Source organism: Schistocerca gregaria, chromosome 1 (assembly GCF_023897955.1).
Source record: "Schistocerca gregaria isolate iqSchGreg1 chromosome 1, iqSchGreg1.2, whole genome shotgun sequence".
NCBI classification, from domain to species: Eukaryota; Metazoa; Arthropoda; class Insecta; order Orthoptera; family Acrididae; genus Schistocerca; species Schistocerca gregaria.
Genome location: NC_064920.1, coordinates 879,064,904 through 879,090,550, shown reverse-complemented (window position 1 = coordinate 879,090,550; position 25,647 = coordinate 879,064,904). Strand labels below are relative to the sequence as shown.

At 39.5% G+C, this 25,647-nt stretch overlaps 1 protein-coding gene and 1 long non-coding RNA gene across 3 annotated transcripts in view; one reads left to right on the top strand and one right to left on the bottom strand.

Moving 5' to 3' along the window:
- Window positions 1-25,647, top strand: part of LOC126273387 (serine protease svh-1-like) — a 356,722-nt gene that overhangs the window by 163,700 nt on the left and 167,375 nt on the right. For both annotated transcript variants that reach the window (XM_049976948.1, XM_049976942.1), the window contains 2 exons: window positions 9,668-9,827; window positions 18,534-18,660. In XM_049976948.1, the coding sequence (XP_049832905.1) occupies window positions 9,668-9,827; window positions 18,534-18,660 (287 nt within the window). The remainder of the gene's footprint in view (window positions 1-9,667; window positions 9,828-18,533; window positions 18,661-25,647) is intronic.
- The window catches only part of LOC126273404 (uncharacterized), a 119,856-nt gene continuing 101,148 nt past the window's right edge, over window positions 6,940-25,647 (bottom strand). The window contains exon 3 of the long non-coding RNA XR_007549322.1: window positions 6,940-7,125. This is a non-coding gene — a long non-coding RNA (uncharacterized LOC126273404). The remainder of the gene's footprint in view (window positions 7,126-25,647) is intronic.

The following is a 25,647-nucleotide window of genomic DNA, read 5'->3' as shown; positions in this document are numbered from 1 at the left end:
TATCTCACATCAACTACTTTCAGTTGTACAACAAATGTGATGGTGTGGCCTTGGGGAACCCATTCAGTCCAGTTGCAGATAATTTTTGTATGGAAATATCTGAAAAAGCAGTTCTTCAAAGAAGCAGTTCTTCAGACAATGAGGAAAAAACACTTATGTATCTAAATAACTTATGGGAATGCAGTGATGTGACATAATTGACAACCACTGATATTTCAACAGGAGCACACCCTGAAGGCAAAACTGCAATTTGTAAGCACTGTGCAAGCGAATTTAAAACCCCTCCATGTAGTTGACACACACACACACACACACACACACACACACACACACACACGCACACACACATTTTAAGCACTGGTGCAATTACAAAGATAACCAGACCAACACCAGAAGTTATCAACAGCAAAATTAATAATCAATGGGTGAATGGTTGAGGTAGCATAAACTCTGTCCCTCTGTTTTTTGACAAGTGAGAGAGCAGGATTCCATCCAGAATTTAAACAAAAACCACCATATCTATCGATAAGTTTACTTGCTAATTTAATTTCAACAGCTTCCTTAATAAAACTGTCCCAGTAGCTGGAAGTGCATGCCAGAATCTCCATCTTGTTACATTCCATAGAATGAACAGTGCCAAGACAATGTTCTGTGTGTGTATGCCGCATATGCTCAGTACACCGGTTCTCAACATTCCTGATACTTTGAGCAATATATGACATGCCACAGCTGCAAGGAATATGGTAGATATCCACCTTATGCAAAACAAGATCATCCTTTATAGAACCTAAAAGGATCCTGATCTTAGATGGTGGACGAAAAGCACACTTCACATCATGTTTCCACAAAATCTGACTGGTCCTGTTCAAAATGCTCCCTGCCTAAGGCAAAAAGTCCATAGACTTTGGGTGCTGCCTTGGCAGCAGTCACACAGTGCACAGTTGGTTGATAGTGCAAAGCACATCTAATCTGCCTTTCACTATAACCATTCTGACGAAAAGTGACTTTGAGATGGGATAACTCAGGTGACAAGCTCTTGGAGTCTGAGAGTCATGGGCCCTGTGAACCAAGGTACAAAGTACCCCTTCACATTGAGCTGGATGGTGACAGCTATCAGCCTGCAGGTACAAGTCAGTGTGAGTAGGCTTCTTATAAATGGCATATCCCAATGTACTATCCACCTTCATCCTGACCTACTCATCATGGAAGGGATGGGAGCCATCTCTTTCCACCTCCATTGCAAAACAAATATTTAGATGTTCTAAAAAAGTGGTCAAATTTTCACTGCCATGAGGCCAAAAAACAAAACTATTGTCTACATATCTGAAAAAACATGCATGTTTTGAAGCCACTGAGTCCAAGACATGTTTCTCAAAATCTTCCCTCCCATCCCTATCAATTGAGATATGGAAAAATACAAACGAAAAGAATAACATCCGCTATGCTAAGCTACTGTGCCGACATGCTATCGTCGCTGTCGGTGAAAAGCGTTTACCGTGTGGATACAGAAGTAATAGTAGGAGATACAGAAGTAATAGTAGGAGACATCAGGCTTCTCTTCACAACTGCATTTGTCCACTTGTAGAACTAGTCATTGAATAAAAAGTGATTCAAATCAACACATGTCAAAATAGGTTTGTTAATTTAACACCAAACCTAACCTCAGTCAACCATAACGAATCAGACAGGGGAACATGAGTGAAGAGAGAGACCACATCAAAACAAACTAGAATATCAGAGTCAGTCAAATGCAGTCCCTCTAAACGACATAAGAAATCTGCCAAGAGCTTAATGTGGTCCTTACACTGACAACTTATGGGGCTGAACAGAGTAGGAAGGTATTTTGCTATGTGATATGTCAGAGCACCAATGTTTCTCGAAATTGGACAAAGAGGAACCCCCTCCTCGTGGACCTTAGGGAGGCCATATAACCTAGGGGGGCACAAGACAATAAGAATTGACACTCTTGACAGTCTCCTGTGATAAGGAACTTTTCTTCAGGAGAACTTTGGTCTTTGGTTGGTTGGGAGACGGTGGTTTTTATTTAATTTCTGCAAGGAATCCTGCTCTCTCACATGTTGGAAAGCAAAGGACAGAGTTTATGCTACTTAACCCATTGGTTATTAATATCACTATTTATAACTTTTGACATTGGTCATCTCTGGTTTTTGATGGTGATGATGCTAGTGTTGACAGTCTGAGTGTGTTTTATCTTTATGGAGTTCCTTGAAAACTGAGGTTTGAAATTCACTTGCACAGCATTTACTTGCTACAGTTTTGCCCAGAAAATGCCAGGATGTGCTCCTTTCAAAATATCAGCAGTTGCCAACAATGTCACCTTACTGCATTCCTGTTAAGTTATTTCAACATTGTATATGCTGGGAGAAACTAATATCTCATGAATCATTATGTAGGTTCATATGTGGATGATACTTTATTATATGGCCTCATGGAGAAAAAGAACTCTATGAAATTTTTAAATTCTCTTATTACTAATAATCCTAATATGAAGTTCACTATGCGAAAAGATCAAATTTCATTTTTATATGTGGAGATAGTTAGAAAACATGACAGAACTTTTCCACTATAATTAATACAGAAAGCCCATTCATACATATTGATACCTGCACAGAAATTCCTGACACCATTCCAGGCAGATAAGAGGAGTGATCAGTTGTTGGTACACTGGGATAAATGAAACTGTGAACCAGAGTACTTGTAGGACATGCTTGATTATTTAAGAAGAGCCTTCAGAAGAAATGGCTGCTCTGACAAAGAGATAAATAGGGCACATCATACTAAAAAGTCTAAAGAAAAAGTTTTGTTTCTGTTCTTAAAAACTGTCACAGACTGCACAGCAAAGTGCTCAGAAAACATAATATTGACACTGTGTTTTATCCAACAGGAAAGGTGGGCAAAATTTAAACACTGCAAAGGACCTACCTTCGCTGCTTGCCACAGCAGGGGTATCAAAAATCCATTGCATCTAAGAGTCAGTGTACATAGGAACTACAAATAAAAGCATTAACCCCCACCATAAGAAACACGAGAGCAATTGTTGCCTGGGCAAGAAGGATAAATCAGCAGTAGCAGATCATTCACTAGGACCACGAGACCACCAAATTTATTTATTTGGAACTGTGGTTTTAGCAAGATGCAGGATGTGCAGAGAGGCCATATAAAATCAAAAGCATAAAACAATTTTTGAAATTAGATAAAAAAAAACGCCAGTATCAATTCTCCCACACTACAAGTTCCACAACATTTATTATCCCAACTCCATGATTTTAGGCAGCAGTCTGATGACAGCAATAACTGATCATTGCATAGGTACAAATAAACAGTTTTGCTTGCTAGGTTCATTTGATTCTATAACTGCTTTCTGAGTCTTTAAAACCTCTGATAATGTCTCCAGGTTTGGAACACAGAACATTAGGCAAAGAATTATGCTTTGTACCACAGCCTTATGTAAAAAAAAAAACCGAATGTCAGCAGTTATAGAAATACCAGCCATGAAAGCCTGTGTTCTGTGATTACACCACTCATTTCTTCTCTACCCTCTACCGCAAACTAGAGCAGCAGCAGCAACTGGGACACAGTACTGCATCAAGATCTGCCAGCTACCAGATGTCATCCCTGTAAGTCACAGCCATGACCACCTCTGAGGTCGTCAGTCAACAGCCTCTTATTGAGAAAATTCTGGAAGCAAGCAGCCAACAATGGTATGCTTCTCTGTAGTAATAAATGAAGACAGAAGGCAGTGCCATGTCACAGCAAGTGAATGCTAGCACCTTGACAGTCATGGCAACGAACACCATATCACGTTATCCTTACCTACCATTGAATATGATTGTGGAATAACTTTGGCATTCTATGATGACATTGTCAATTGCCTTCGAGAAGTGAAGAAGTTTTCTACTCTGTAATGAACAAACTGACCTAGAGAGTGTCCAAATGGGCCATGTTTCAGTCAGGAAATTGTAAATCAGATTTGGTAGATTTAAAGCTGGTGTTGAGCTTCTAGAGCACGAGAACCGCAGGCTGACAGAAAAAGTGACTACATCTATTCCTTCATGTGTCACTGTTGCAACTTTACAAAATCCAAAGCTAAGTGCAACAGCTAAGATACACTCCTGGAAATGGAAAAAAGAACACATTGACACCAGTGTGTCAGACCCACCATACTTGCTCCGGACACTGCGAGAGGGCTGTACAAGCAATGATCACACGCACGGCACAGCGGACACACCAGGAACCGCGGTGTTGGCCATCGAATGGCGCTAGCTGCGCAGCATTTGTGCACCGCCGCCGTCAGTGTCAGCCAGTTTGCCGTGGCATACGGAGCTCCATCGCAGTCTTTAACACTGGTAGCATGCCGCGACAGTGTGGACGTGAACCGTAGGTGCAGTTGACGGACTTTGAGCGAGGGCGTATAGTGGGCATGCGGGAGGCCGGGTGGACGTACTGCCGAATTGCTCAACACGTGGGGCGTGAGGTCTCCACAGTACATCGATGTTGTCGCCAGTGGTCGGCGGAAGGTGCACGTGTCCGTCGACCTGGGACCAGACCGCAGCGACGCACGGATGCACGCCAAGACCGTAGGATCCTACGCAGTGCCGTAGGGGACCGCACCACCACTTCCCAGCAAATTAGGGACACTGTTGCTCCTGGGGTATCGGCGAGGACCATTCGCAACCGTCTCCATGACGCTGGGCTACGGTCCCGCACACCATTAGGCCGTCTTCCGCTCATGCCCCAACATCGTGCAGCCTGCCTCCAGTGGTGTCGCGACAGGCGTGAATGGAGGGACGAATGGAGACGTGTCGTCTTCAGCAATGAGAGTCGCTTCTGCCTTGGTGCCAATGATGGTCGTATGGTGTTTGGCGCCGTGCAGGTGAGTGCCACAATCAGGACTGCATACGACCGAGGCACACAGGGCCAACACCCGGCATCATGGTGTGGGGAGCGATCTCCTACACTGGCCGTACACCTCTGGTGATCGTCGAGGGGACACTGAATAGTGCACGGTACATCCAAACCGTCATCGAACCCATCGTTCTACCATTCCTAGACCGGCAAGGGAACTTGCTGTTCCAAAAGGACAATGCACGTCCGCATGTATCCCGTGTCACCCAACGTGCTCTAGAAGGTGTAAGTCAACTATCCTGGCCAGCAAGATCTCCGGATCTGTCCCCCATTGAGCATGTTTGGGACTGGATGAAGCGTCGTCTCACGCGGTCTGCACGTCCAGCACGAACGCTGGTCCAACTGAGGCGCCAGGTGGAAATGGCATGGCAAGCTGTTCCACAGGACTACATCCAGCATCTCTACGATCGTCTCCATGGGAGAATAGCAGCCTGCATTGCGGCGAAAGGTGGATATACACTGTACTAATGCCGACATTGTGCATGCTCTGTTGCTTGTGTCTATGTGCCTGTGGTTCTGTCAGTGTGATCATGTGATGTATCTGACCCCAGGAATGTGTCAATAAAGTTTCCCCTTCCTGGGACAATGAATTCACGGTGTTCTTATTTCAATTTCCAGGAGTGTATATTAGATCTTCCCAAGACCAAGGATGTCAAAAACATCACAAGGAAACTTATTGATGCAATAAACCTGAGGATAGGCAAGATTAGGATCAGATCGATCCTCACAGCCAATAGCGTTGTCATGATGGAAATGGAGAATGAGGAGAGTGCAGAAAGCTCCAAGAGAAAGCTAATCAGATACACAGCATTAAATGTGAGCCACTGAAGAAAAAGAGGCCTCTGATGTCCTGAAGATACAAAGAGCGATTTTGTGAAATTTTAGAACTTTTACCACCCTCCCAACAAGTTGGTGAAGTGCTGTTTCTCATTATGTGCCTGGTTGATATGTGTGTTAGTTCACATGCAGAGGAAACTCATTTAACTTCTTTTCCCTAAGGCACACATTTTTAATGTCTTTGGAAGAAAGGAGGACAGACTGGTCTCATATCCTTAGTCTTGGTGTGATAAGTTCTCTTTGGCTTCAGACTGAAAACAACCCTCACTATCCTCCAAGCATTAGGAATGGTTCCTGATGTTAGGCTGACCCTAAACAGTCTCTGTAGGAATATAATTAATCTCTCTCCTGTTAGTTGATTCCATGTGGGATTATTGACTTAAATGGTTGAAATGATCCCACTGCCGACTGGATGCTTCTGAAGTTTACACATTCTTTGGGAACTTCTCAGTTCTCCCTTTGATTATCTGCAAAGCAGTGCCTCTCAGCGACTGTATCTCTGTGTATTGCCTGCCAAAGTGTATTGAGGGAATTGAGTCCTGAGAAGCACATCCAGCATCTCATATGCCATCCTTGTATACTCACCACCTTCCTCCTTAATTAGTTGATTTTTTGGTGAGGATGAAAATCTGGTACAGTAGCTGAATCTTTTAGAATGATAGTTTTGCTTGCTTAGTCACATGGTTGTATTTGGTCAGGGCTTCAAGATATTTTTCGCATTGTCCTTTCCTTATTGCAAGTTTGAAAAGTTATCTTACCTGTTTTCCTTGCACTTTCAGATTGTTGGTCTGCCTGGGTACATTTCTGTTTGTGCACTGCTTGGCAATTGGACAGTTTTCGAAATATGAGTTTGTAATGGAAGATATTGGTGTGTCTGCCATTTCCTCAGGATCTACTGGATTTCTTATTGAAGATCTGACTTCAGATAAGCAGAAGTTGAGGTCTTTCTATAACAGACTCCATCTATATTCCTAGGATTCCTATAGGCCATGGTCTGTTTAACGCCCACTTCAATCTCTAACTTAACATACATATGCTCTAATGCCTACCCATTAGAGTGGACCCAAAAGTTATGTTAGGTACTTTTTCCCATCTTATATTCCTGAAAATAAATTCCCTATTGTTGTTCAAGATTTTCAAGTTGCTATTGAGTAGATATTCAAGTAGGTGCTCACCTTTGCTGCTGCTTCCCCACACCAGGTTGTGGGCATTGTTATCACAACTAACCAACAGTTGTTCATTCTTCTGTTAGCAGCTGTCTACTGGTCTTGTCACTTCCAGGGATGGAAGGTAAGCTGAGGCCCATACAATTACCCTTGCATTTCCTCCCACACTCTGTTTCATAATGATGTCACTAAGTCCCTGGAACAAAAGGTAACCATTGGCATGAATGAAATTCAGGTCTTAACATAAATGCATGTTTTGGACTTCTTTAGATTTCTAGCACAAATAAACTTACCTTCAGTTCCTCCAATGCCTAAAATGTCCCTTTTATATTAACAGGATCCCTGGACCACAGCCACATCTACCTCTTGATGAAAACTTCTGAGGCTTCCATCCGGGTAGATGAAATCCGCGATGTTTTGATGAGTGTCATTCTCATCATCTTCTGGCTTCCATCCGGGTAGCTGCGTCAAAATGTCACAGATGGGAGACCAAGAAGATTTCACCAGTGATATGCACCGGGAAAGCCTACATTCACATCCACCTCTTGTCTTCCTGGGGCATGACTCAGACAGCTGTTGCCCTTTTACTGTTTTGGAGATTTATCTACAACACTTGTAGTCTCCAGCTTGGAGCTATGGTCACTTCTGATGTATCTGATTATCCTCATCATAACCTGCAAGAATCCTGAGTAGACTTTCAGGTCCTGTTTTTGCATTACCCTCAGGAATTTTTCACAGACAGCCACCACAAGGGTTTGGCTGACCAATATAACCTTTTGACTGATTACCCTCCAGTCCTGTGTTGAGACCTTCTGTGGTCATACCTTCTAGAAGAGAATCTTTGGAGGAGTATCCTTGTTTCAGTACCCAAATTGACATCTTTGTGGTCTTGAAGATTTTAGCTGCTGTCTTGAGCACCAACTTCACCTCCTCCCTTCAAGAGGTTGGGCACCATCTACTTAAGACAGGTCACCAATTTCATATCCTTACAGACAAAGAGTCTTTGTCCAGATAAACCCACCTGAATTGGGGGCCTGTGCTTGCTTCCTCCCCTTTCTTTTCTAAGAGATCCATCTGAACAATCTGCTGCTAGGTCATGTTGACAGGTGGGTATCCCTATTGGATAACCACATTCCTGCAGCACTATGTGTCTGTTTCCCTATTTCTTGCCTCAGCTTTTATCTATCTGAGTATCCTGAGAAGTGAGAGTATTAGATTCTTCCCTCTCTTGTTCCCTGGCTTAGAGGTAGGTCTGATTACCCCCTTCTTTCACTTCTCAGTGACAAGTTCCACTACTTGGACTTGCCTGTCACCTGATCCAGCTGTAGAAACAGCTTCCATCAGTTCCCCCAACACTGTGTGTTTGAGGACTCATCACATCCTTCAGGTTTTGTTTTATTTTGTTCTTTTTTCTCCGGTTTGGCCCCACAAGAATTGGGGATTTATCCATCAAGGCCACAGAGCCCCAAGCAGTGCAAGATTAATTACCTAGGGAGGTTGTTGGGTATCCATGAGGCTCCATAAATGATATATCGGCCCATGTGCTATGCACTTCTAGTCACAGATTGCTTCACATCTTGGTTTGGGTATCTGAGGAATTGAGGAAGGACTGTTGAACTGGATACGGGAGGGATGTTGGGGGACACTCTTTGTCCACTTCAACTGCTGATGCCTTTCCGGTATGGGAGACCCTGCCAGTAGCTGCACTACAGCAGGATCAGTGCTTCAGCAAGGCAGTGTCCCCTAGAGAGACTACTACAGGAAATAAACACATTGCCTGGTGGCCAGGTTGACAGTTCATACCTTGTTGTTGAAACCTCTGTACACCAATCCAAAAAAAAAAAAAAAAAAAAAACTTGCTTTCTGGACTTGGAATTTTCTGCACGTTCTTGTTTGTGATACTGACTTTGTTTATAGATACTGATTTGAGCTCATGTTACCTGCAGTTGTAACATTGATTCTCCTCTACATTTTTTACCATCAGCTTAGTGTCAATCTTGATTTGTGGAAATGACCTGTGTATTTTATTTCAAATTACAACATTAAATTTTCTCCTTCTGTTGTTTGCTCCCATCAAGGGCTTTTCAATACTCTGTTAATGGAGATATATAATTTCTGTGCACTTGCACAGTTGCGCTTCCAAGGGGCCTGATATGGATGTTTGTGTGTGCCTATGAAGAACAATACTGGACACACGAATGCACTGATGCCATTTCAACACGTTGGCTGTCACAGTTTCCTTCTGTCACTCTGACAAGCTCTGGCTGCCATCTGATTTATCTTCCTTGAAATATACTGTTGTCTGTGTGCCATTTACAAATGATGCAAGATAATTGCAGCATTATTTGCTTATGTGCCATAGTTTGTACAATACTAATGAGGTAATAGTATCACATATTTCATGTCAGTTGCATTATATTTCCAAAATTTGTTGTGGCTTTTATCATTTGTCATTAAGTTTCTTCTGCAGTGGTTGTTTGTATCAAAAGAATGACTCGTTGGCCCTCAGTAGAAGATTCAGTTTGTGTTCATATCTGTGTTACTGTCCAGTCTGTTGTGATCAGTTTATTTCTTAATAATGACTTTTTACACATTTCATTTTGTAGCTCATATCATTTACTTTATAAATGGATGCCATCTGTGTTCTCTAGCTGTTCAATTTCTTCATAACAATGAATTACTTGCTCTGCTTCAGTAACAGCAATGAATGTTATAAATATCTACTTATTATTTTCCAGGGAAGATGAGAAACTCTGTTTGCTTGCAGACAGTAACAGTGGCTTATCTGGCCACCTGTTCACATACCATGAATGGGACTACTACGAAAAGAGGTCTCTGACAATTAGCTGTGAAAATATGTTTTTATGCAAGAATATGAAATGCATCAATTCTTCTAAGGTAAGCACACTTCATATCAACAAAACCAACAAAACATGTTTTGCAATATTTGAACACAATTTTCCATACACGTCTTGTTTCTTATAGAGATATCTGCAGTAGGAACATTTATTATGACTGTATCTCATAGGAGCAGGTTAAAATTTCCTTTCCACAATTACATCATAGGTTCCCCAGTGTTTCTCCAAATCATTTCACGAAAATGCCAGAATAGTTCCTTAAAAACTGTTGTGGTTGATCTCACCCCTCTTTCTTCTGGAACTCCTCTAGTGCTGTATCTGATCAACCAAGTGTCAGCAAGACATTGCAAACATATTTTCCTTTCTTCCATTGTTTTGTTGAACTGAGGAATTGCAGTCATCAAGCTCTATTCCCATGTGTTTGCTAGTGTTTCACTCTGATACACACCTAAAACACCGAGTAATTCCTGAATCTGCCTTACCATCCTACCCTCTGTTACTTCAGTGTAGCCATTTTAGGCAAGGAGGAGGATCAAAATAATAATTAAAATAAAATGTACTCATCTGGTTCTTACAGCTTCATGCCAATGTCATGGCTTGTAGAAAACATGTCTCACTGAAAACAATACTTTTGTCTAGGTGGTATGGTCAAGCTCTTGTAGGTTTGGCAGTTTAGACGCTGTGTGATTAAACTTCTTCATCATTCCTTTTATTTTCATCATTTTATATTTCACTACAATTTCACAAATCTGTCTCCATTCTGACACAATCCATACATTTGAACACAACAACTTTATATCAACCACTCCATAACTTCTCGTACCATCTTCATAACAACTGTCACTGACTCAAAGAAGAACAAAGATAATACAAAAAGTCTCAGCTGAGCTGACACCTTGGAGGCATTTGACTCTGATTAAGAACTTAACAAATTGAGGACCACCCACTTAGAAAAAAATTGGGCCCAGAAGACCAGATATGTATGTCATCATTTAAAATTTCACTGACACATTTGTGTTTGATATATCTTAATGGGTAAGACTTGCAAAAAGAGAGCAATGTTTATGTGAAAGCTTAGCTTTTCCTGCAGCTGTACTGTATGTATATTTTGGCAAGCTCCCATATCTGCAGTGATATACATTCCAATATTCGTACCAAACTTGCAGTTAGTGCAGATCAGTACATCAATTGTAATACCTTGCAAATAATGTAGCGTGTATTTGATGGAATTTTGTTGCTCTTCTCTCAGATTGGTGCTGAACTTTGTTAAATATGTTGTTGGATGTGCTAAATCTGCCCTTGTATCCATTGTCAAGTAAAGAAGAATTTTGACTGTGGTTCAGTATTTTGGTGTACCCTGTTCACTGAGCTTGCCTCATGCTTTAAACCATAATAAACCCATGGGTTAGCTACTGATGGCAGCATACCCTGCTCATGCAAGAATTTATCAGGTGTTTCATTTCATCTAATGCCAGACTGATGCAACTCATAGGTCCACTTTTCAAGTCTCCACATCCACTCACTAATATTCAGTCCTTCCATACCTGGTATGCTGTTGATTTTTTCTTTTTTCTTTTCAGTAGATCTGTGAAACCCCTGGCTAGTTTCACATACACTTCATCTTTTATGTTGGCCATCAAATTTACCACTACATTTAAATGATGCATTTCCCAATCTTATTCAACTGCTATTCCCCACAAGTAATTACAATTCATGCTCTTTATCTGGCATTTCTTCCACTCTCATCATATTTCCACTCAAAATTCATTTTGTTCATATCATCTTTGTGTTGTTAGTACATGACTCACAAATGCCCAGTCCAGTTTCACATTAAATTTTTCAGTTCTTGTGGCTGCTTCTTCTTGTTTGTTATTATCATCAACTGATTTGACTTCCTGAATAATTTATTGACCTTTTCCTCTTGATGTACTCTCCTTTTCAAGTGCAGGTACCTTCTTATTTCCTCTTGTCTTGCAGTCTGTCATTTCAGTGGTTTGACTTGTCACCCAGAACATGTTCTGCTGTTTTCATTTAATGAGGTTCTCATAGTTCACAGTCATCATCCTTTGTTGTGATGTGGTGTAATCATTCTCAGCATTCTTGTCCTCCCCCTCAGTCTTCTCCCCTACATTGATCTGTTCATAAGGCTTATGTTTTCAAATTTTCATTTTGACCAATTCAGGTGCTTCTCCTTCTCACATAACATCTACATCCTGTAATACTCTTTCAGCATCTGCAATATTTGTGGCCTTCAGATCAATCACATTGGTAACAGCTTTGTTCAGTTTTGCAGGAAATATATCTTCATTAAATGCAACATCTCTGACAATTGTTATAATTTCATGTTTCTGGATACCCGTCTCTAGGCTATCACGATTTATGAGTATTCAGCCTTACATGAGGTTGTCCCTTTATGTTAAAAATTGGCCATATTGGTTTTTTATTTTTGTCCACATAAAACATCCACATAATTGCAGATGGTCAGTGTTTGGTCTCATTCATACCATCATTTGAAGTGACTTTCTGAATCATTTGCTGTAGTCAGACATCTAATTTGCAAGTACTTTGCCATTGCTACTGCTTTGCCCCAGAAATTTTGTAAGATTACACTCTTCAAAAGCATACATCACACAGTATTTGAAAGGTGTTGAACCATTCTGGAGCATCATTTTGTTGAGGTTAGCTGCCTCTGAACTTCTCTTTTAGCAAATATCTCTCTTAGAAAATATTATTCAGATTCTTTACTTGATTTTTGCCTCCACTGTCTGAACATAGCATTCCTATTTTTTTCTTGGTAGTTTTCTGCATATGCTTTGTATTCTTTGAATGATTGAAACACTACACTTTTAGTAAATATGTTACTGTATATCCTGAATAATTATCAGCGAATGTGACAATTTATTTTGCTCCACCAAGTGACTGTGGGCCAGACAGATGCACATTATATCACTGTGTGTTGAACACATTGATTCACTTGATCTGTTTTCCAGTCTGTTTGGGGAAAGGCTTGGCTTTCATCTTGTCTTCAGTGCACAAACTGCACAACTGAATCATTTGGTTGTCTGATGCTTCAAGAGTTATTCCACAATATATCTGCTTTTCTCATTTTTTTCAATAAGAATATGGTCTTTGGTACCATAAATCAGATTCCCAACTAGTTGTAAGACCTGTGACACAGCCACATGCACTCATTAAGATACTCCCCTCATTGACTGATAACAAATTACACATGATGTGTGGAATATGCAATGTATTGTTCAAGTTGACCTTTTGGCTTCCACATTCTTTTCACAGATGTATGCACACAATGATGAAACCAAAACATAGCAAATATGCACCATCAGTTATTTTTATTGATTATTTGCATTTGGTTAACATGGTGAATTTATCAGAATGGTAAGTCATATGGTCTGTTTCACTGCTGTCCAGAGCCCACACATTGTGTCTTTCACTTTCTCAGAAAGTGATGTATGTCACATGTGAAAACATGACAATGCCTGACATGATTGCACTTAATTTATTTACAGGGTGACATTTAATGTCATAATGTTTTGCTGTCAGTAACACACTTTTGCTAGCTGTTAGTGTCATTGAATATGGAGATGTGTTTTTATTTGCTTTCTTTCTATAGTTTTCGTCTTCGTTGGTTAAAATGTAATCATCAGACTGTGGGCAATATATCCATACACTTGACAATGATGACATTGAGGACCACACTCAAATGCTTTTTAATAACTGCCAAAATCATTATTACACTGGCTGTTACTATGGCCTGGTCTACTTTGAACTCTTCCACTCTGATTTGTTTGTTGTGGTTGGTCTCTTCTGATCTTTGAAATTTTAATGTTGTCCTCTCACTTTTGCATTTCATGTCTGTGAGCCATGGTCCTTCTTCTAAAATATGGCTTTTGAATTTCTTGAGAGGTAAATCTATTTTGTCACATCACATACTTCCTACAAAAGTTTGATATTTGGAAGGTAGACACATCAAACAAAGCACAGCTGCTTGCTTATCTGATAACTCTATGCCAGAACCACAAACTTTGAACAGCAGTGTGCTGCATCTTGGAAGGTAATCTGACAGCAGTTCATTCTTTTCAATGTTCACGTATTTCTTTAACTCAAGCTTTCTGCCACACAAATCAAAATGTGTATGGGAATCTTTCAGTGCACCCCATTTTTCTTTCATAGTCTTGCAGTCTTGTATATCATCAAGATCATAATTATCATTTGGTGTTAGCAGAATTCTGATAGCCTTTTCATGTGCTTTTTATTTGTCTGCCTTGCATGTATTTCCAATGCCAGCGTTATTAGCACACAAACATGGCTTACTTATGAGAAATCCATTAATACTTTGTGACTAGTAGTGATAATTCACTTCATTCAACAGTTCTATTTCTTGCTTGTCCACCATGTTTGATCATTTACTTATGTTCTGTCAACGTGTTGTGCAGTGCAGAAACTTTACCATTCATATATTTCACCAATTATTCTCACTGAATTTAGTCCCATCTATTACTTTCATACTGATTTTGTAATATCGCTTACAAATCTTCTTTTTAATATGCAAAAGATCTTCCAGTCTGTCTTCTCGTTTAGATGACTTCCTCTCTCCCTCTGAGTGTTTGTTGGTCGTTTAACCTTGTTTTAAAAATGTCTCATGTTAATGTTTACACACACACAAACATGTACATCACAACTGAAAGAACACATTTTATTTGAACGTATATACACGTGGAGATTTCCATCTTGCATAATATGTCACACGAAAACCAACAACACTTCAAAGTTCACAAGAAAGGTGGTCCATATCACTGACAGGTTCTGCAGATTTACACAATATGCTTACTGTACACTTCCGTGGAATTGTCAGATTTACAAAATATGCTTCCTGTACATTTCAGTAGAATTCTATAGCACAGTACTGAGTGAAAATATGCAAAGTATGCTAGCAATACCATCTGCTGGTCAACACAATGAATAGTATTTCTAATTGCAAAAGAGGCAAAACAGAGGTTTTGGGTTAACTTTTCCATCTCTGGTGCCAACTCAGTTTATTATTCATCTGGATGCCTAGGAATTTCATGTATGGAGGATCATCCACTCTATGCCCAACAATTTCCATTTTTATTTGTCCATAATTGGTTCATAAGAGTCTTTGTAATCTATTAATCTGTGTAATTATTGTAAGCATATCCCATTATTCTTCTGTGTCTGGTATGGATATGTTTAAATAAGACTAAATATTTATAGATGTAAAAAAAATTTCTTTGAAAATTATGATTGTAATTCAGTAAATACAGCAAATGAACTGCAGCTTTGTAATAAAACTGACGAGGCAGTAACTTTTTTCGAAGTATGGCTTTCTTACCTGCCTGAATATATACAACAAAAGCATGAAGAGGACTAAGCAATACAGTGACAGCTGACTTTTAATATAGTATGTTAATGTATACTTTGACTTGTTATGCATCCCTAAAATGTTCCCTTTCTTGATGAATTCTACAGTACACAATGAGTGAATGAATGAGTGTCTCTTTATGAACATACTAGTATCATCAGCAAATGTTATACTTCAGCATCTGCCGAATCATCCAGTGACCCAAGTGAGTCTTGTGGGTCAAGTTCCCTCATATACAGCTACATCTATACTCTGCAAACCACTGTGAGGTCAATGGCATGTCCCACTGTACCAGTTATTAAGGTTTCATCCTGTTACATTCACGTATGGAGCACGGGAATGCCTTTGTGTGGTCAGTAATTATTCTAATCTTATCCTTATGGTCCCTTTGTGAGCAGTATGTAGGGGTTGTAAAAATGCCTAGCATAATCATTTAAAGCCAGTTCTTGCAACTTTGTTAATAGACGTACTTGGGATAGTTTACGTTTGTCCCCAAGAGTCTGAATTTCAGTTCCTTCAGAATTTCTGTGACACCCTCCATTGGATTAACCAAACCTGTGGACATCCGTGCTGCCCTTCTTTGTATACAGTCAATATTCCTGTTAGTCCTATGTGGTATGGGTTCTACACACTGGAGCAATATTGTAGGATGGCTCGCACAAGTGATTTGTAAGCAATCTCCTTAGTAGACTCGTTGGATTTCACCAGTATTCTATGAATAAACCAACATCTACAACCTGCTTCACCCACAACTGAACCTATGTGATCATTCCATTTCATATCCCTACAAAGTGTTAAACCCAGGTATTTGTTTAGGTTGGTTGATTCCAACAGTGACTTATTGAAATTATAATCATAGGATGCTACATTTTTTTCCATTTTGCGAAATGCAAAATTTTACATTTCTTAACATTTAGAGCAAGTTGCCAATCACTCCAACATGTTGAAATCTTATCAAGATATGACTGAATATTTATGCAGCTTCTCTCAGATTCATTACAGATAACTGAATCGCCTGCAAAAAGTCTGAGGTTACTGTTAACATTGTCTGCAAGATCATTAATATACAACATGAACAACAAGAGTCCAACACATTTCCCTGGGTCACATCCAAAGTTACTTCTGCATCTGACAACTCTCCGTCCAAGATAACATACTGTGTCCTACTTAACAAAAAGTTCTCATTCTAGTCACAAATTTCAGTTGGCACCCAATATATTTGTATTTTTTACAATAAGCATAGCTGTGGTACTTAGTCAAACATGTTTCGGAAATCAAGAAACACTGAATCTACCTGATTGCTTTGATCCAAAGCTTTCTATATGTCAAGTGAAAAAAATGCAAGCAGGGTTTCACATGATCACTGTTTTTGAGGACAATGCTAGTTGACATTGAGGAGGTCATTCTGTTCAAGATATGTAATTATCTTTGAGCTAAGATTATGTTCTAAGATTCTACAACAAATCAATGTCAAGGATGCTGGATGATAGTTTTCTAGATCACTTCTACAACCCTTCTTGTAGATGGATGTGGCGTATGCTTTTTTTTCTGAAAGCTTGGCATGGTTTTTTGCTCAAGAGACTTATGACAGATTACAGAGAGAAGATGGGCTAACTCAGCCACAAATTCAGTATAGACTCTGATGGGGATTCCATCAGGCCTTGGAGCTACGTTAAATTTTAATCATTTCAGCTGTTTGTCAACACCATTGACCCACTCTGAATTTAGTCCTATTCCTGTCTACCATTTCAAAATGTGACCTTTGATTATTAAGATAAGACTCCATCCATGCAAGGCGAATACTTAACACAAAGCCATTTTATAAGGGTCAAATGAAAATGAGACAGATAAAAAAAAGAGTGAATTGTTTATTATTTCAAAAGTTATCACCATAGCTGTTAATACATTTATCCCACTTTAAGACAGAATGCTCAACATCTTCATGGAAAAATATCTGCGGTTGCCTACAAAACCTACTGAAGACCTAGATGAACCAAGGGGCTACCAATAGCGTCTCCTCTCAATAGGAGTTCAATGAACATCAGTGCTTATTGGCCTCAGCAGCAGGCACCTGTTTCTTGCACCCTTGCTGACTGCTCTTCATTGGCAATGAAAGCTGTAATTTGCACACCAATACTGCAATGGATGTCCACTGAGCAGTGACAGTTGACCTTTTCAGATGAATCATGTTTTATGTTCCATCAGACTCATGGCCATTGGTGTGTACAGCATGAAAAATATGAAATCAAATAGCCTGGATGTATGATGGTCTGGGAAATGTTTTGTGGCATTTTCTGGGTGATCTCATCATTGTCGAAGACACACTGGATCAACACAAGTATGCATCCATTCTCGGGGGCCATGTCCAACTCCACATGCAGTTTTTTCTTCCTCTGCACAATGGCATCTACTAGCAGGACAACAAAATGTGTCCCACAGCCTGCAGTGTACATGTATAGTTCAAAGAGCACCATGATTAGGTTACCATACCAAACAGGTCACTGAACTCCCCACATTTAAACCCAACCAACCATGATTATTTCCAGGCATGCACTTCTTTGTACAAAGCTAATCAGTGGCCACAAATGTCTTTCTCCAGGGCTCCAAAAATATGCAAATCTCATGGGGAGGCATCAGGACAGCACAGAGAATATGTAAGGGTTTCCCAACAAAACTTCTGCAGCATAGTCCAAATGCCCAAAATGGATGGCATTGTCCTATTGCAGGATAATGCCCACTTGCATGTTTCAAAGGTTGTTTTGACTTTGCTGCAGAAGTTCTGCTGTGAAGCCTTTAAACATCCAAGAATGTGTGGAACCACTTCGTTTGGGTTGTTTGCGCCATGGATCCTTAATGAAGAAACCTAGTGTAGCTGGCCAGTGTGGTTCAGGTTATGAGAAAGATTTAATGATGGACCTAAGTATTTAGCAAGCCTTGAAGGGCATGTTGTACTTTTGAATTGGATCGTTGCAGTCACCAACTCATTTTCTGCTTAGCTCCTCACCGCATTAACCTATCCCCCCCATCTATAACATTCTATTGATCATACTGGCAATAGAATGAATTTTCTCAAGTTCTGTATGCCTGTGCCTGTCTTTTGCTGTACTACACTCTGTAAACCCTTGTGTCTCCCTTCCATTTACTCTTCCCTCCCCCACCTCTTTCTCATGACACTGTTGTGTGTGTGTGTGTGTGTGTGTGTGTGTGTGTGTGTGTGTGTGTGTGTGTGTGTGTGTGTGTGTGTGTGTGCGCGTGCGCGTGCTCTTGGGCATGCACTTAAGTGCCGTTCTTTCTCTTGTGATGTCACTTAAATACCATTTCATAGATTTTTCCATATTTTTGTAGGTTTGTGATGGGAAAAATGACTGTGGTGATGGATCAGATGAAAGGAACTGTTCCTCAATAATAGTTGATCACAAAATTCGTCTGGCTGGTGGGAATCTGTCTAATGAAGGACGTGTTGAAATGAAAGGTATGTGAAAATTTCTTTAATGAAGGTTGTTGTGGTTCTCCTCTTCACAACATGATGTTTTTAGATGGGGTGTAAGATTATGGAAAGCAGCATATTGCGCATTAGTTGTAATACTGCTGTTTAATTCCAAATGTTTCAGTTCTTGACACGAGAACATGTGCCATCTTTCTGATGTCCCTTCCTTAAAACAAAGACATTAAGCTTAGCGGCTTTTATGGGCTATTCTAGAAAAGTGTGCTCTGTGCTAAAATTAGGTACAACCCTCTTTCCTCTCTCTCACTGTCATCAACTTCTACATTTCTACTCCTAAAGCCACTGTACAGTTGAATCTTCCTGGTACATTAAAATTGTATGCCATGAGACTCAAACACTGAGCTATCTGGGCACACCCAGCCTTCATAGGTTTTGTTCTGCTATTACCTTTTTCCTCATTGTACAGTTCATGGCAGAAGCAATATTAAACTCTTCACACTTTCATTGCATTCGCTTAATGCTAAACACTTACATTTAAAACACTTGACATGGAAACCATGTCAGTGGTGGTAAGTTAAAAGTCTCACACCAGGATCTAAATACCAAATCAAATAAATTATTTACTTTATTTATTTGAAACAATAAATAAAACAGAGAAAGCCCTTATAACTGTTGCATCACAAAAATAACATTTTCTTGCTCTGTGCAAAATATATGATGCATAGGATGTATCAGTCAGGTTAAAACAGTGTACTGGATCCAGATCCCTGCCATTTGTGGGCAGTAATCTACCAGTTGCAGCTTTCTACTGTGTCCCACTGACTTTCAGCTTATTACACGCTTTTCCCTTTCCTTCTGTACTCTGCAGAGGCTTTCCTATGGTGCTGTAAGACTAGCATTTCCAAGAGAGTAGTGAGTTTGGCTACCTTTAGCCCCAGAGCTTTTGCTGAGATTGAGTTGAGGATAGCCCACAGCTTGATCCATTAGATGCACTTGCATAGTGTACACAGTAGCAGACTGCCCAAGAAAGGTATGGATGCAGGCTCAAATCCTGGTGCAGTGTACAGTTTTCCATCACGGCATGTACTCTACATAGAACAAGAAGAAATCATGGTCAGCAAAACCCTAATGCTGTCTGTAGGTCTAAGGTTCCTCTACATTCTTTCTCTCACAGGTGCTAATCTGACAATCTGGTGGGAGTGTATCTGCAGAATAAAGATGGGACAGGAAAGTAAGGCTTTGAGACAGTCTGTGAGCTGTGTTCAAATGGAAAAATTGGTGATGTGCTGCCTATGGATGGCAAGAATCTCATTTGAATTTCAGCTATGTCCATGAGTTTCAAGTTGTCACATACATGTTAAGACATTATTAACTTCTTATGTTCCCTCCAATACTTTCATCCCAGCTTCAGTAGTGAACTTGTAAGCCCTGATGTTACCATGAGTCTATGACAAGATAGTAATAGCACTCTTAATACACTCAATGGTAAGTGGCTGCCACTTGGATTGATCAGCTCTGTAATATTTTAAATGTAATTCTTTATCCAAATTCAGACAACAGTCCACATACTAAACAATGCATTTCATGCAGCTGCAAGTGAGACTTTACAGTTTGTACTGATTATGTTAAGTTATACTACATACTCTATATTTCAGTACTGTTACAGTCAAAAATAACTCTTGAGATTGCATATATGATATGATGAACATTTGTGACAGTTTGAAATCATATGTTCAAAGAGTGCTACAACCAGGATTCCCATCTTTTGCAGGAAGCACAATGTGTATAAATCTCATGGACAGATTTGACTTCTACTTGTTTGCCTACTTAGCTTCCAAGCTCCACAGAAACTCCTCTGTTATGCCACAGGACTAGCACTTCTATAACAATGGAGACAGTTGAAAGTTCAGCTTAACCACAGGACTAAGTCTGTTGTTGAGTGACATTTTTCTGTTTTTTGGCAGGGTATTTGTTCTGATAATACTTATAACAAAATAAAATTATATCCTAGTGGATACAGAAGGCAGCAGTCAGGGTGTGAGTGCAAGCAGATTGATAAATATTATTATTGAACACATCATTCTCCTACTAACTTCATCAGTAGTAGCACAGAAGCTTTCTTTGGACTGTCTGGATGTGTTTGTAGCAAACTGATGAGATCTGTATTAAATCCAGGCATTTACATTGACAGGTTTCCAGGAACCACAACACAACCAAACTAGGATTGGTGCAGTGGAGAATGAACCCAGTTTTTCAGGAAATGTTTCACTAAAGTGATTGCACTCTTTATCAGTAGAACCAAAGAAGCAGTCAAACTGGTTATTTTGAAATTTTGTCAGTTTATAACAACAATGTTATAAATGTAATACTTTTAAATGTTGTGACTTTTATTTCCTTTCAGCAGAGACTGGATTGAAAGAATTACAGAACTGTAGCTATGCTTATTGCTTTTATTTCTCCCTATATACCTAGAACCACAGCAGCTTTATGTTTCTTTATGTATGTATATCATCTTAGAGATCAGCAAATTGACAGTTGTGTTGTATGTGACTGTGATGTGGAGCTGCAATATATGCTGTAGCTTTTGAAGTGATTATTCCATCTTTTTACACTTGAATTGCTTGGCTGTGGGTAAGCCATGATACAGATATTGTCATGCCATAACCACGATCAAGTTCAAATATGAAAGCAGGATCATGGAAGAACTACAGCATTTAGCACTGGAAAACATGCTTATTACAAACACCAATGTAGAGCCAGGACTAAACTGAATTCCTGGACTGAGAGGACTGCTATTTGTACAGACATAAAATATTCCACGAGATACAAACGTTACAAAAACAAGAAAGTTTGATAACTTTCCATAAGTGATAAATGCTAAATAACAAATGATTTCTGGTGATTGGGTTTGAACTGGCAACTCACAGCATACCAGTCAGTGGTGCTAACTGATGCTGTGCCACACTGCATGCAGCACAGATCACAACATTGCTCTGTCTTCTGGAGAAAAGCAACATGCTTTTTCAAAAGTTCTCATAGGTCCTTTGTCACTGATAGCTCTTACTTTTCAGTTGGATTGTACCATCCTCTTCACTATGATGATTGTCAGAGATAGCGTCCCTCCCCCACCAAGTCTTCAGGCCACGAGTGGCCTACCGGGAACATCCGACTGCCGTGCGGATAGGAGGGGCGTGGGGTCAGAACACTGCTCTCCAGGTCGTTATGATGGTATTCTTGACCGAAGCCGCTACTATTCAGTCGAGTAGCTATTAATTGGCATCACAAGGCTGAGTGCACCCCGAAAAATGGCAACAGCGCATGGCGGCCTGGATGGTCACCTATCCAAGTGCCAACGACGCCCGACAACGCTTAACTTCGGTGATCTCACAGGAACTGGTGTATCCACTGCGGCAAGGCCATTGCCCCTTCCCCTCCACCACCACAACCACCAAGTGAGTCTTCAATTTCCTGTAGCCCCTATTGTCAGTCTTTGCCTCAGGACTGTTGCAGGGCTTCATATGAAAGATACAGTATCTCTGTTCTTATGTCTTCTTGATGAACAATTGTGATACTTGACTTCATGTGTGACATCCAGTAAGCAAGAAACAATAGATATGGACCAAACTAATGCTGTAGTAACTTTTCCAATAGTCCCACTTTCCACACAGGCATGGAAACCAAGTCTCCCAGGCTGTATGACACTGGTTAGAGCTTGTCATTACATTGCTCTCAGTGCTTCTCCCAGGTGTCCAGCATGCACATGCAAATTAGCTGTCTTCCTTCTTTGGCCATTATGATGATGAGGGGCTCCTGTTGTCAATTTGAGTATCATCTGGTGTAAATGGGAATGGTGTGTCCACTGTCATTTTGGCTACATGACCATGGAGCACAAAGAACAGTGTGAAACCTGTAATGGCTTTCTTGCTGTGTTACATACAAGTGTCACAATGGCTAGTTCACACTGGTTAGTACTGTATCCCAATTTCTCTGTTCAACATCATTGTACCTCAAGAGCATATCTGCTAATGTTTTATTGAAGTGTTCTGTGAGGCCATTCATCTGTGGGTGGTAGGCAGTCATCATTATGTGGGTGATGCTGCAGCATGTAATTATTCTGATACCATTCTTGACTGTAAAACTTTTCCACTGTCAGAGAACATCACATGAAGTACTCTGGGCTTCAGAATTGTCTTTTATATAAGGAATTTCACTACAGCTTTGGTGGTAGCATGATGGGTGAGGTAGTTAGTGCAGACTTTTATCTATTGGTTCCTATCTGTTGAGTTTGGGAACTTCTTCAACAGCTTGATTCAGATTTGGTGGAATTGTACTGTTGTAGGTGGAATTGGAAGAAAATACGCTGGAGATAACTGCAGGACATGCTTCTATTGCTGACATTCGTTGCAGTGGCTGACATCTGAGCAGTGTCTAATGGATGAGTAGAAACCCAGGTGACCATATGTTGACATATCATGGAAAACTTTGGTACAGCTGGCTGTAGATGAGCTGGGATGATGAGAAACCTATTTCCACCCCATTATATCATAGTTCCTCATATACAATATTCCGTTTATTGATTGGAATCTGCTTTGGTTGGGTCCTTCTCTTTCAGAACATAACTGAACTCCTGGATGGAGAGTACATACATTAATCCTTGTTCCATAAATCATGAATATGACATTTCGTAATGACGTCGAACGTGTCACTTTAACATAAGTTTTATTTACACAAGATATTTAATTAACTTTCTTCACTACTTTATATCTAAGAATTTGTCTATTGAGTAGAAGGAGCTTTTAAATGTTGGTTGGCTATCTGTCAGACTTTTATTACTATTTGGCAAATGACCAAAGATTTATGTGGCAGCATAATTCACCATTTCTGTGCCAAAGTGAGATTTAATCCAGAATAGTGAATATCATCCTTTTTTCTGGTGTTGTAGCTATGCACTTCGTTGTTATTTTTGAATTGGGATTGGTTATTAATGACAAATTTCATAAGTGAATATATGTATTGCGAAGGTACTGTGAATATCTTGAGTTCCTTAAATAAATGTCTGCAAGATGATCTTGGGTAGGCTCCAGTTATTATTCTGATTACACACTTTTGTGCAATGAATACTTTCTCTGTTAATGATGAATTGCCCAAACATATGATGGCATATGGAAGCAATGGATGAAAATAGGCATAGTAGGCTAATTTACTGATATATTTATCACTAAAATTTCCAATAACCCTTTTAGCATAAGTAGCTGAACCTAACCATTTCAGCAGATCATCGATGTGTTTCTTCCAGTTCAATTTCCCATCAATGCACAGACCCAGAAAGTTTGAGTATTCTACCTTAGCTAGCGACTTCCGTTCATAGTCTATATTTATCAATGGTGTTATGCCATTTACTGTACAGAATTGTATGAACTGTGTTTTCTCAAAATTTTGTGAGAGTCCATTTGCAGAGAATCACTTAATAATTTTCTGAAAGACATTATTTGCAATTTCCTCAGTTTATTCTTGCTTCTTGCGTGTGATTACTATACTTGTATCACCAGCAAAAAGAACTATCTTTGCATCTTCATGAATAGAGAGTGGCAGGCCATTAATATATGTTAAGAACAATAAGGGACCCTAGACTGACCCCTGTGGGACACCATTCTTGATACCTCCCCAGTTAGAGGACTCTGTTGGTTTTTGTAGACTATCTGTACTGTTAATTTCAACCTTCTGCATTCTTCCAGTTAAGTGTGAATTAAACAACTTGTGCACTGTTCCACTCATACCACAATACTGAAGCTTATCTAGAAGCATTTCATGATTCACACAATTAAAAACCTTTGACAGGTCACAAAATATCCCAATGGGTGATATTCAGTTATGCATTGCATTTAATATTTGATCAGTGAAAGCATACATAGCATTTTCTGTTGAACAGCCTTTCTGAAATCCAAATTGACATTTTGTTAGTAATTCGTTTTTACAAATATGTGATACTACTCTTGAATACATTACTCTTTCAAGAATTTTGGATAAAGCTGTCAGAAGTGAGATTGAGCAGTAGTTGTTAGTATCAGATTTATCCCTTTTTTTATGCAATGGTTTAATAGTAGCATATTTCAGTCTATCTGGAAAAATTCCCTGTTTCAGTGAGCTACTACATATGTGGCTGAGAATCCTACTTATTTAATGGGAACAAGCTTTTAGTGCTCTGTTGGAAATGCTCTCAGTCCCATGTGAACTTTTACATTTGAGTGAATTTATTATTTTCCCAATTTCAGTAGGAGAGGTGGGTGAATTTCAATTTTATCAAATTGCATAGGTACTGCCTCTTCCATATACTGCCTTAAATTTTCTAATGAATAGCTGGAACCTATTTTCTTTACAACACTTAAAAAATGGTTATTAAAAATGTTGTCTACATCTGACTTCTTGTTAACTAACATTTCATTCTGTTTGATAGAAATACAGTCTTCCTGTGCTCTCAGTTGCCCTGTTTCCTGGTTTCCTTTTCACAATATTCCAAATTGTTTTAATTTTATTATCTGATGTGCTACGCTCAGACATAATGCACATACTTCTGGACTTTTTAATAACTTTTCTTAATACAGTGCAGTAGTTTTTATAATGTTTCATTGTTTCGGGATCATTACTTCTCGTAGCTATAAGATACATTCCCCTTTTCTGTTTACAAGATATTTTTTCCCTTTAGTAAGCCACGGCTTTTTACATGGTTTCTTAAAATTATATTTCATTGTCTTCTTAGAGAAACTATTTTCAAATACAGTCACAAAGGTATCATGAAATAGGTTAAATTTTAAATTAGCATCATGTTCCCTGTACACCTCATCCCAGTCTAACTGTTGCAAGATTTCCCTAAAATTTTGAAGTGTTTAATTGTTAATGGAATGCACTATTTTGGAGGACTGTTTTGCATTACCATATGGAGCTATATCATATACTGTAACTAGCTGTGCATTGTGACCAGACAGACCATTCTTAACAAGAAAAGTTTTTATTTGA